This window comes from Cygnus atratus, chromosome 1 (assembly GCF_013377495.2).
Source record: "Cygnus atratus isolate AKBS03 ecotype Queensland, Australia chromosome 1, CAtr_DNAZoo_HiC_assembly, whole genome shotgun sequence".
NCBI classification, from domain to species: Eukaryota; Metazoa; Chordata; class Aves; order Anseriformes; family Anatidae; genus Cygnus; species Cygnus atratus.
Genome location: NC_066362.1, coordinates 146,701,720 through 146,714,399, shown reverse-complemented (window position 1 = coordinate 146,714,399; position 12,680 = coordinate 146,701,720). Strand labels below are relative to the sequence as shown.

The window sequence follows — 12,680 nt, the reverse complement described above, 5'->3', positions numbered from 1 at the left end:
CAATCCATGCATGCCATAATAAAGCTTGTGCTGGGAAAAAAAGAGGTTGACCTTAAATGTTATAGTCCAGATCTCTGATGTTGCCTGAAGCACAGGGGGAACGGTTCAGAAATGGGTACATCAAGAATTTTACATTTCCCAAACTCTGAATAACCCAGTGATTTTTTTTTTTTGGTCAGCTGGTGACAGAAGTATTTACTAAAAAACAGCTTTATTGCTTAGGCTGTAAGTATATAAACTTACAGGAACTTATAGTTTGTGGTGCTGGTCAGAAATTCCCTCTTCAAGGTCAATGGTTATGATTGCTCCTCACAACTTGTCTGTGGTTCTCTCAGTTCCCATCTCACATAGTCCTTCAGACCCTGTCCCCATGCCCTCTATGTTTTGGAAAGTGGTGGGGAACCTGCAGTGCTGTGAAGGCCCAGGATCACCGGATGGTCCTTCTGGGCTTGGTTGTGGACCAGCTCTGCAAGGAAGGCATGTGGTGCACCGGATAGGGCAACCGCATTGCATCAGACAATCTGGCCCATCACACCAAGCCACATTAAAGAGATTAGGCTTGCCCTTGCAGAAGGGACGCTGTATATCTCATGACGAACAGTAAGAAGCTGTCACAGTCCTTCATTGCAACTCTTTATTGCCTTCCTCTCAGAGGACAGGATTTTCCTTGTGAGGTGCCCAGTCAGCTTGGAGAGACCTCAACACACTCTCTACCAATAAACTTGTGTATTTTCTCTCTTGACTTACTTGCATGTGCAGAACAGCAAAGGGAACGTGCTTTTTTGCCTTCTGTTTCATGTCTGACACCCGTTAACAAAGGCAGAATTGGTTTAGGAATGGTGCAGCCACCAGGGCTGCATGCTGCTTAGAACCCTCTGCCTGCTTCAGGTCAGTACTTCCCTCCACTGCCATTTCTAAACTTTAACTTCTTAAACTTCTGACTTTACAGGTTTGGCAAGATCTCCCTCAAAACACTGTGTATATGGGAAAAAAAGGTGAAGGCAAACCATTACCTGTGGCTCCTGGCAGTCCTGGCTTGCCCTGGGACCCCTTTGGTGGCCTCACGCAGCCCCCACCTGCAAAGAAAGATGGTTTGTCACACCATGTGTGCTCACATGCTGCCTCTCACCAGCTCTGTGCCTGCAGTTCAGACAACATTGTCAAAGCAGGTGAATGAAATTAACGGGCAAAAGCCTAATTTTGTAAGTTTTATTCTTCATTAAAAAGAAAAGAAAAAAAAACACAAAAACATTGGTTATGGGTGGCATTTTCTGGGTGGCACTCAAGCTGAGCTCCATCTCAATAATTTAATCAAGAGCTGCTCTTCTGCCTGTTTTACAGAGGCTATGGTAGCTGCTCTAGTTAGGCTGGCATGGGAAGCTATTCCAGGACAGCTGACTTATCAGAATAAGAGAGACACTTTGTTTCCCTGTTGGCATTTTGTACCCTTGAATAAACCAAGTCAATTTTTGGTACAACTGAAGGTTCTTTAAATGTCAAGTTGCACTGAAACTCATTACTCAAAGTTCTTCTTCAAAAAAGTTTCTTAATTTCTCTTTGGTATTTCATTTCTGGAATTGTTGCTATATATTGAATGGTAATCATTATTTTGTCACAATAAACACTCAGGAAAAATGAAACAAATAACTTCTGGATGGCAGAGGTAAAACTGCAAGAATTTTATAATACTTTGAATTTGATTCAATTACTTTCGAGCTACATACTGTATATGCATGGTTATTTGTGACCTGAAATTCAAAAAATTTACAATTAAGAGTATCCAAACCAGTCATCAGAAAGAACTTATCAAGCTATAAGAGTTGCGTAAGACTAAATATGGAAATATATTCAAGCCATTTGTATGTTCAGTACCTGACCATATTGGTTCAGTTCCATCTCCTCTAGAAAAGTCTTCAATGACCTGCCCACAGTCTATGAGCAAAGAATGGGAAAGGATAGTTATCATTTAAAAGCGGAAAATCCTAAAACATTCTCATTTCTAAACAAAATGTATATTATAACATCATATAAAGTGTTCTCTTTTGTATTATGCATTGGAGAAACTACTTAAAACCTATTTGCTGTAAAACACTGGAACTCTCTGTCCATATATTAATTAGAGCTAGACTTGCAACCTAAATTTTCAAATTTTCAAATTAGGAGCCTATGTGTCCCATGCAATATGTGGGGTTGGCAGGTTCCTGCTGAGGCTTTCATATTCTGCTGAGCATCCTGAAGTCAAAAAAAAGTACTCCAAGCCTGAGCTTTTGTGAACATGAGAGGCTCAGAAAGCTGCGAAGATACTACAAAGAGCTCTGAGGGACAAATATGTGATTTTCTCTGCTCAATTAAAAGATGAGGTTGTATGGGGTAGACCAAACAAAACCCCCTGTGAGTCATTTAAAAGCGGTACATTGCTCCATTGCCTCCAGCTGTTCAAAACACAAAAGACTTTACTTGCTGACACCAACATGTTCACTTATGCTGTTTCAATACTTTAAATGAAACCAATAAAACTACTGGGACTTCTGAAGTATTTCTTTCTTTTTTTCTTTCTTTTTTTAAAGATTTATGGACAACTAATACAAGCAATCCCTTTTTACCCATATAATCCTCCACCAAATGCTAACTTTTCAACACTGGTGCCATGCACAATTCAGTAATGATCTTCCATAGATTTGATACAAGACAGAGTCATCTTTCTTACCTAGTTGGCCAGGCTCTCCTGGTGGACCGGGAAGACCTGGAGGTCCAGGGCTTCCATCTGTTCCATGGTCACCTGGAGGACCACGGTACCCTTTTGGACCAACAAATCCTTCACCTGGCAGACCCGTTTCCCCTGGAAAGCCCTTTGGGCCTAATTCACCTGGATAACCAGGATCGCCGGGGAAGCCGCTGATAGTATCACCCTGTGGGAAGTGAATAGAGGTGATCACTCCTAACTTTGCTGAGAAACGAACAAAATTCAAACAAAGTACTCTCATGAATAACATCTTACAGACAGCTATTCCTCCTGTATTGCATCCCAGCTCTTTATATCAACATTGCAAATAAAATATATTTGAAATTATCATACATTAATTTAGACCCCACAACACCAAGGGCATAAGAGAAACTCTCTTAGAAGGAGCATTCCCCTAAAAAGGATGGCCAATGAAGAGCATTTGGGCAATATGTGTCACTGCTGTGGACAGCCTTAATGCCCTTTCTGAAATGCCTTGAGTAGATTTGGGGGAAACTACATGCATCACTAACAATGAATTAGGGTTAGTTCTGGTGTTGCATTTAGTTCGTACATCCTGAGAGGTGCTGACATAAAACTGTGCTCAAATGGGCTGGTTCTTCTTGTTCTGCTACTCTAGTGATGTTACTGCAATGCTGAATTGACATCTTTAAAACATCACTGGAAAATGTTTCCATCCACAGAAGTAATTAAAGTACCATTTTTACTGGCAGTATAACCCACCGCGGTCCATATTGAATGAAATGGCTCTAGTTCATCCTCAGATATGAGGCAAGAGCATCCCAGTGGTCCAAAACATTTGTGAGATGAGTCACTCTTCTTTTGCCCACAGACGGATCTTGGAAGACCAACTGAGACTATGTGTCTAACTTCTTGATGGCTACAGTTACTTAGATGAGGTGCTATCAAGCACATATATGACAACATGACCTACGTTTTGAGGATGTAAAATTGTACTGATTTTTGCTTTTAAATCCCATAAATCAAATTATCACACAGAATGGCTTACACAATGTTGGATAACAATAAACTGCTAATTATCACAAACTAACCTCTAATATCAAATTGGCCTAAATGAGTTATATACTACGAGTTCTTTGCTTAAATAAAATGAAATAAAAGTGAAAGGTGGCTCCAAAAAACCCTGAGGGTTTTTTTTTGTATATAAGTAACCAGCACAGTCAGTTTAGTTTTGCGTCTTTATCTGTGTGTGAAGGACAACCTGGTGATCATAATTCCTCAGAATTAAATGCATTAGTAATTAAGTGTACTTACTGGAAGGCCAGGCTGTCCTGGTAAACCATCTAATCCATCTCTGCCTGGAAAACCATCTCCCCCTCTGATACCAGGAAGCCCAGGATCTCCTCGGATTCCTTTGGTGCCTAAAGTAGACCTTTCATTGTAAGACTTCTCTCTCATGAAAGGTATAAATAATGCAAAATACATGTGACAAGAACTTTTACTCTACCTTTAGTAGTTATGTAAAAAGAATCTCCCTTTTCTCCTTTTGGTCCTGGAAATCCTTCTTGACCGGACAATCCCTGATGTTACACACAATGAAAAAAACACACAAAAGAAACAGAAATTCTTAAAGAATAAGTATACAGACTTGTATTTCCACCGTTCTGCTTAAAAACTTTTTTAAAAAACAAAACAAAACAAAAAAACACCAACTCTCCTTAAACTTTACTGCTTTTCTGTTATTCACTGTGTATGGTTTCCTCTCCAGTAATCCCATTCTTGTGCCTGAATCTTTATTAACATGCACTAACTAGGACCAAAGTCTGTGTGGCATGGTATGGTGCTTCTGCATGAGGATATCATTGGGAGACCTGTGGCTTTTCGTAAGTTCGAGTCCTGTAGATGACTGCAACTGGAGAACTGCATCAGTTCTCCATCAGTCATTTTTCCCTATCTTCCTTTTACTGAATTCCAAGGCAGACATTGAATGAAGGGAATTCCTGGTGCATTTATTTTTTGTTTGAAATACTCCTTTGCCATAAATTACTTAATACGGTATCTTTTGCATCACTGTCTTTTACTGACATTCTCCAATCCTCTCTGAAAAAGAAAAGCATGGTGGAAAAAAGCACTGGTGAAAAGCATGTGTGAAAACTGTATCTCAGCTGCAAGTCATCTCAAGAATACAGGTTCACACTTCCGTAAGTCTAGAGGGGGAGACCAAATTTGAGCAAAAGGATCCTGCTTTACCTGTGTGTATTTTCCAGCTGCAGTGGACAGTGAAGCCCCATCTGTACACCCATGCAGAGATGCTTCTTTTGAACCTTGCTTTATATAGGCCAAAAGAAATCCCAGGAACTTAATATGATGCTGAATTACATCATTGACTATATAACTGCAGAAATTTTCAGCAATAACACTGCATTAATAGTATGATGTTCACTTTGCTATTTTTTGCTTTCAACGTTTACATGTCCATAATGCAATTTAGCACATAACGTGTTTTTGAAATGGTTTACAGCTGTTTCTAATTTCTCTTTCTCTACAGAAAAGAATGCCCATTGGTTGGGATAAAAATTTATTTTCATTAAGTTGACAAAGATCTGATGTAAATGAAATGTATTTATTATCTGTACATGAAACTTACTGAACAAGCTCAAAGAATTATGGAGTCACTTCTGTCTAAGAATATGGACCAGAAATAACTAAGGTAACTTGTTTTATGTTGAATTTGTTGCAGACCAAAAGCTGAGATAAGGTGCTTTGCTGCTGGGTGATATTTTGCTATAATATGATATGTCTGTGTATGTCTTAATTATATAGAATTCTATGTCTTAAATTCTGGAATTCTGGGATTTCTGGAACAGAAATCATTCATTTCAAAGGCAAAAAATCTTGCAAATTTGAAAAATTTAACCAAGGTTTCAACACTGAATGTTTCAAAAATACTTTTGCCATTTTTTTTTTTCACAGTTCAAGGAAAACAGAAATTTTCATAAAAGTATTTTGAATTTTCGGAAAAAAGTTTATAACTTTTTTTTTACAGCAACAATCAAGCCAATGTTTATTTTATTTTAATTCTAAAACAAACAAACAAACAAACAAACAAAATCTAGATAGTTGCAAGTGAGTTTGTTTTATGTTCAGAAAGCCAAAAGCACTAACTGAGAGTACTACGTTGTTATTATTAGCAAAGCACTCTTTTCAGGGCTGTTTCACAGTGTTTTTTAGGAAGACCGTATGCATTTATAAACAGGAACCTTACATTTAATCAGTTTGACATATGCATATTATTAGAAACAATTTGAAGGAACTACTGAAATTTTTACCCTTCTGGCCAGATCATAATCAGTACTACAGCTGCTTGAAAGTGTTTTGCTGAAACAGCTTTGTTTAAATGGAAAGTATATTTTGGATTATGTGGAAATCTTTTGCTCTTCTCAAAATATTCCATTTTAATCCCCATCCTAGCATCTTTTGGCTTTCAGTATTTTGTAGCAATCTGAAAACTATTGAGGTGGTACAGAAAAAAGTACTTTTCATCATTTTTTTCCCCATGGAGAATAGCTGTTTTTAATTCTTCAGTAGGCATAAAAAACTGCATCAGAGAAACAAATATCTCACTTTTGCTCCAGGGTAGCCAGGAATACCATGTGGACCTTGATCACCAGGTTCTCCTTTTCTCCCTGGCTGGCCAGGGGTTCCTGGAAAACCAGGCGGGCCAGGGGGGCCAGTGGAGCCCCTTCGGAGTTCATCACCCAGAAGGCATTTACTGCAATCCCCTTCTTCGCCTAAGGACATGGATTGGAAAGATAAGAAAGAACACTCTGTCACAACAAATACACTTTCAGCTGTACCCATTACATATACATATATTTGAAAATACTTGAGCAGTTTATCAAATACTTGAGAAAAGTGCTTATTTTTTTCTTATAAGACACTAACACCTTTACTTGTGTTAGCCTCAGATCAAATTCGTCACTCCCTGAGTGTGTCATAATTCAGCTTAACTCAAATTGAATACAACGGAAGTTTTACACAGTAAATAACATCAGTTATTTATATTTACATACAGTAAAATAACATCATAACAGTAGAGCATCTTTATAGTTATGTATTATAAACTACCTTTGGGTCCTTTTTGTCCTCTTGGCCCAGGGTAACCTTGTGTGCCAGGTCTACCTGGTGTCCCTTCCCGTCCTTTTAATCCAAAGAGAGAACCTAGAAGTTTAATTGAATAAAAAGATAAGTTAATGTATTTTAGATTTACTTTTCCTGTTTCCTCCCTCTTCAAGCTGGACTGCATCTGCGTTTTTTTCTGTAACCCTTAATGCCGCTGACTGTCTAACCCAGCTTGTTATTTTTGTCTTGTCTTGTTTCCCCCTCCTCACAGCTTCCCAAACCTATTCTCAGTAAATTCCATTTGCTTGTTAATGGTCCCTCTGCCCCCTTACTTATCCAAGCTTCATCCTGCTTGCCTGTCTGTACTGACACAACCACCTACTCCAACAGGGCCATTCGCTTGTCTCTGCATTCTTTAACCCCGCTTGCTTTCATCTGCTTGCAAAGAATCCACCTTTGGTATTGCTCAGCATGGACAGTTCCCCCATACCAGCTTTGTCAGGCTTTTTGTCCCTCTGGCCATGACTGCACTGCATGGCTGAAGCACTCCAGTGACCAGGAACTGGCTGGAGCACATGTATTTGCTTGGCTGGAGACCAGCATGAGGGGTTCAGGGAATGTATATGCTCAGACCTCATTTCAGCATGGTTACAGGACATGGCCTCGACACACATACGACCCCAGGACCCAGGTCTGCTATCACAGACCTTTGTAACTTCTTCCCAGCCCCCTACTCCTCATTGCTTCTTCTCCTGCTATGGTGGATGATTCTTTCCATTCTTTGGTCTCTTACACCCTGAATTCCTTTGCTTTTATCTCTCAGCACAACATACTTTGCAGTACCACAGACCAACTGTTCTGGATTACTTCCTGCAATCCTTTTCTCCACTCCTGCTCCTGCACTGCAGTGTAGTGCTTTTCACAGAGGCCCAACACAATCTCAGTCAGAAGTGGCAGTGTGGTGCTTTTCACACAATCTCAGTCAGAAGTGGCCTCTGGAGACCACCTGGTACAACCTTCTTCTCAAAGTAGGCCCAGCTTCAAAATCAGAGCAGGTTGCTCAGGGCCTTGTTCAGCTGAGTATCTCCGAAGTTGAAGCATCTCTCTGGGCAACCTGTTCCAGCAGCTGACCACCCTGATGGTGGAAAAGGATTTCCTAATATCTAAGCAGAATTTCCCCTGTCGTAACTCATGACCTTTGCTTCTTGCCCTGTCACTTATACTCTCGGTGTGTCTGGTTCCATTTTCACTGCGACCTCCTAAGAGGTACAGGAAGATAGCAGTAAGATGTCCCCTTAGCTTTCTCTTCTCCAGGCTAAGGAAGTAATCCAGTTCTCTCAGCCACTCCTTCTATCTCACAAGCTTTAGCTCCCTAAACATCTTGTTCATCCTTCATAAGACTCCCTTTACTATGTTAGCATCTTTCTTGTACTGGGGAAGATCAAAAAACGACCTTTTCCATAACTTCTCATTTTAACCTCTGTTTGCTAAACTTACCATTTACAGTCAGTGTTCTCCATTCCAGACCCTTTTCGATCTAGCTCTGATCTCTTGCACACTTACTGGGACACTCTTCCCAGAGTACTGGCACACATCTTTTGTTTGAAATTTCATCCGTGAAAATTATTTTTACCTGAGCAGAATGCAAGTTTAAGCATGTCCATCCCTCCACCAGCCCCAAACAGACTTCTTCTTCAATTTCTGACAGGAACGTCTAAAAATCATGCAAACCTTTCTTTCCTCAGTGACAATACAACACTTCTACCCTATGTGTCTGCCCACCACCCATTTTGTTTCATTCCCTCAACCTACTTTTTCACTTTGCTTTGCCAACAACTATCTTTAAGATACACAATGGTGTTCCCCTGAGTTCTCCTCACCTCTCTTCTTGCACTTACCGGGAATTCCAGCAGGACCAGGAGGACCACGGAGCCCTGGTTCACCGTGCTTACCCGGAAACCCAGGTGGGCCTGCCTGATAAGCAGGAGATCCTAATTCACCTTTTTCACCTTTTGGTCCCATTTCTCCAGGTAAACCTGGCTTATCCGCATCTCCTGAAACAGAAGCAGAATTGTTCAGAACTCAGAACAATTTCTTAACAATGCTGCACAAGGAGCTGTAATGTAACAGAAGGGACAGTTCATGCAACTGCACATAGCATGCAAGGAAAAATGGAGACATTTTAATTCACAGAAAAAATAGTAATCGCACTTTTCACTTGAGCAAATCGATAGCAGGTCCTGAAGCAAGGCTCTGTCATCATCTCTACTTCAGTTGTTTTGCCAGAGCCCCCCTGGGCTGAAGCATGAATACAAAACACACTTCACAGTTAGTTATCTACTACTCTGCACCACATATTTCACCAAGTGCACATGTATTTTCTCCATCTCAATCCTGTACCAGTTAAAATTTGCTATAAAGTCTAGTTGTTGGAACAACTGTTACTGAGGTATTACCATCAGAGAATCCAGGAAGACCAGGCAGCCCACGATCTCCCTGCTCTCCCGGTTCTCCGTGTAGTCCAGAAGCACCCGGAAAGCCTGGTTCACCTCTTGTACCTGAAAGACATCCCCAGTTCCACAAAACACGTTAGTGTGATGCTGTTTGTGACCACAAATGCTGACTTGCGGTATGCTGCAGATCGCTGTTTACTGCAATTCTCAAAATGTTAAAGTTTTGAGATTTTTTTTTTTTGAGAAAAAGAAAAAGAAAGAAATTTCCTTTCCTTGGAAGTTTTGGCCTTTCCGAACTTTTATCACTTGATGTGATTCTAGTCTGGCCACACAGAGCCAGGACAACTCTGCACAACAGCTGACAGCAGGCACAACAAGCCTAGTGAAAAGATCACTAAAGAAATTTATCACACAAAGGAAAAAGACAAATCCTCTTCTATTCCTCAAAGATTCTAATTTTTGTTTGTTTTTCTTATTTTTTTTTTAAACACAACACATTAGGTTAGATGAATGAGCTGCCAGTGCTGCATTTTATCCAGAGACTCTGAAAAAGGACACAGAACACAGACTCTCCCTTTCTTCCTTTTACTGGACAACAGTCACACTTTTTTTTTTCTCTCTCTGTGGGCTCAGGAATGCATGGATGCCTTTTGTATAGCAATCCAGCTTCAGCAGGAGAAACAAAGAAGCCACCTTGTCTGCAAAAAGGTGATTAGTGGTCTCTCTTGGAAGGAAATTATACATTCTGGAACAGCTTAGCAAACCAAAGTTTCTGAAGGAGTTGAATTCTCAGGTTTTCATTCTTTTGATCTGTGTAGCAGGTGGTAAAACAAGGCTAAGATGAGCAATCTAAGCAAAAAAGACCTACCTTTTCTTGGAATGTGGTATGGAACATAGACAGGTGGTCCAGGAGGACCCATCGCGCCCTGCTCTCCCTGTTAACAGAAGTTGAAGCGTTGCATTTAAGCACATTATTCTAAAGATTTTCTTTTAAAATTGAAACAAAAGCCCACAAAACACAAAGAAACAAACTTCCAAAAACACTACAGAAACTTTTAAGAAATCTGAGACATTTCAAGTCAACAAACAACGTGACTAGTTCTACAGTGACAACAAACTCTTTGATTGTTATTACATCACAGAGAAGAAAAAGGAAAAATACACCTGGTTTATGGCTTCTAACAAATGTAATTAAAGCAGTACCTTGGCTCCTCTAGGACCGTATCCACCTGGTAGGCCATCAGGTCCTGAAAAACCCTGTAATACACATAAAAAGGGTTGACTTTTCCTTTAGCAGAGAGACAATAAAATTATTTGGTCTGCAGCAGCTGGCTTCCTCTGATGTTACTGTGAAAACTATGCAATAGAGCTGAGCAGTTTGCTTCCTGGTGTGTATCGATTCAGGTAATCTATTAAGTCTCTTCATGCTTTAATGTTCCATCCATTGGACCATACCTAGCTCCTATCAAAGGCCAGAGGAACGTGCTGTGGCACAGGTTCTGGCAATGGTGCAGAGGGATGGAGCACCTACACTCGCACCATTCCCTCGGACACTGCAGGGTGGGAGAGAAGGAGGATGTCCTCAGTGCTGGTCAACCCTGAGGAACATGGGCTGGGCAGCCAGAACATGCCAACCTGTTTCACCAAAACTAAATGAGTCTGAATCATTATGAGTGCACTTATCTTCACTGAAATGCAAACAGCAAGCAACAAAATAGCATGAAGTGCACAGGTCCTCTTTGCTGTTTTCCACGCAGTTGTAGCTGGTTTGGCAAAAGAGAGGTCCCCTGGCTCAAAGAGAAGAACTTGGGACCACTCCTGAACATGCCTTCATCTACCTCTCCTACCCCCAGGCACGCTGTATCCCAGAGAAATTTTCTATCCCTACCTACCACAGAAAACATTTCAGTGTCTAAGGTCCTACCTACCTCCCTCACTTAAAATGGTTGAAACCCCAAGTGTGTGCATTAAAACACATGGTAAAACACAATGCATCCAATCACAAGGACATATTTCAGCTGCTGCAGGTGCACAAAGAAGAGTGCAGATTTCAGTGATGCAGATACAGAAGAGATCAGAACCTGTGCATTTTACTCAGTTTCTTAAAATCCTTTGTTCTCTATAGAAAATACTGGTATGTACTCTGTAAAAGGACTGGGGTTAAAAAGGTGAGCTTTTAGTAGAAAACAGTGGCCAGGTCCTCAACTGATATCAACTAAAGCAGTTTCACTGAAGCCAGTAGATTTGTAGAATTCACACCAGTTAGATTATTAGCCAGCATTTTTAAAACAGCATCTCCTAATTCTCACAATCGGAACAACTTCTACATGGAGCATGAATTTTAATCACAGAATCACAGAATCACAGAATCGTCTAGGTTGGAAGAGACCTCCAAGATCATCTAGTCCAACCTCTGTCCTAACACTAACAAAACCTCCACTAAACCACATCACTAAGCTCAACATCTAAACGTCTTTTAAAGACCTCCAGGGATGGCGACTCAACCACTTCCCTGGGCAGCCCATTCCAATGCCTAACAACCCTTTCAGTAAAGAAGTTCTTCCTAATATCCAACCTAAACCTCCCCTGGCGCAACTTGAGCCCATTTCCCCTCATCCTGTCACCAGGCACGTGGGAGAATAATAGACCAACCCCCACCTCTCTACAGCCTCCTTTAAGGTACCTATAGAGTACCTTAATACTATATAGCATATTTACACAATTTTAAAGCACAATTCCACTGCTCTCAGCAAGACACCATGAACTGAACCATAGGCATCAAGGACCTTTCTGTAATGGCAACTATACTGCGAACTATCAGAAAAGGAGCATTAAGTATCAGGTGTAAAATCTCTTTACGCTAGGTGGAGCTGGTGGTCTAGAAGTGAAGCCAGCAGCTTCCTAATTAACTAATACTTCATGTAATGTGGGCAGGCAAGGCAACTATCCTCTCTTTCTTAAGAATCAAATCATTCAAAAAACAACAAAAAGGGCATTATTGTGAACAGCAAACCGACCAGCCTCTTCATAGAATCACAGAATCATTCATGTTGGAAAAGACCTCTGAGATCATCTAGTCCAACCTTTAACCTAGTATTGACAAGTCCACCGCTTAACTATGCTAATTAGTACTACATCTACACATTTCTTGAAGACCTTCAAGGATGGCGACTCAAGCACTTCCCTGGGCAGCCTGTTCCAATGACGCACACGCCTTTCAGTAAAGAAATTTCTCCTAATATCCAACCTAAAAAAAAAACACAACAGAACTATTCCTTTCCATGCATGTCCAAACCAATGTACATTTCACTAAAATTGCTGCCAAAATTTACTTTCAATAAAGGGAAGCCATTGACCATTTCTGACCAAAGTGGAAACCTAAGTTGAGGTCAATCATTTGG

At 40.5% G+C, this 12,680-nt stretch overlaps 1 protein-coding gene across 2 annotated transcripts in view; it reads right to left on the bottom strand.

The window, feature by feature from the left end:
• The window catches only part of COL4A2 (collagen type IV alpha 2 chain), a 138,716-nt gene that overhangs the window by 26,107 nt on the left and 99,929 nt on the right, over window positions 1-12,680 (bottom strand). For both annotated transcript variants that reach the window (XM_035565603.2, XM_035565604.2), the window contains 11 exons: window positions 10,483-10,536; window positions 10,148-10,214; window positions 9,283-9,384; window positions 8,725-8,880; window positions 6,833-6,925; window positions 6,329-6,495; window positions 4,212-4,284; window positions 4,019-4,125; window positions 2,708-2,909; window positions 1,873-1,932; window positions 1,014-1,076 (listed from right to left, as the gene is read on the bottom strand). In XM_035565603.2, coding sequence (XP_035421496.1) covers window positions 1,014-1,076; window positions 1,873-1,932; window positions 2,708-2,909; window positions 4,019-4,125; window positions 4,212-4,284; window positions 6,329-6,495; window positions 6,833-6,925; window positions 8,725-8,880; window positions 9,283-9,384; window positions 10,148-10,214; window positions 10,483-10,536 — 1,144 coding nt within the window. The remainder of the gene's footprint in view (window positions 1-1,013; window positions 1,077-1,872; window positions 1,933-2,707; window positions 2,910-4,018; window positions 4,126-4,211; window positions 4,285-6,328; window positions 6,496-6,832; window positions 6,926-8,724; window positions 8,881-9,282; window positions 9,385-10,147; window positions 10,215-10,482; window positions 10,537-12,680) is intronic.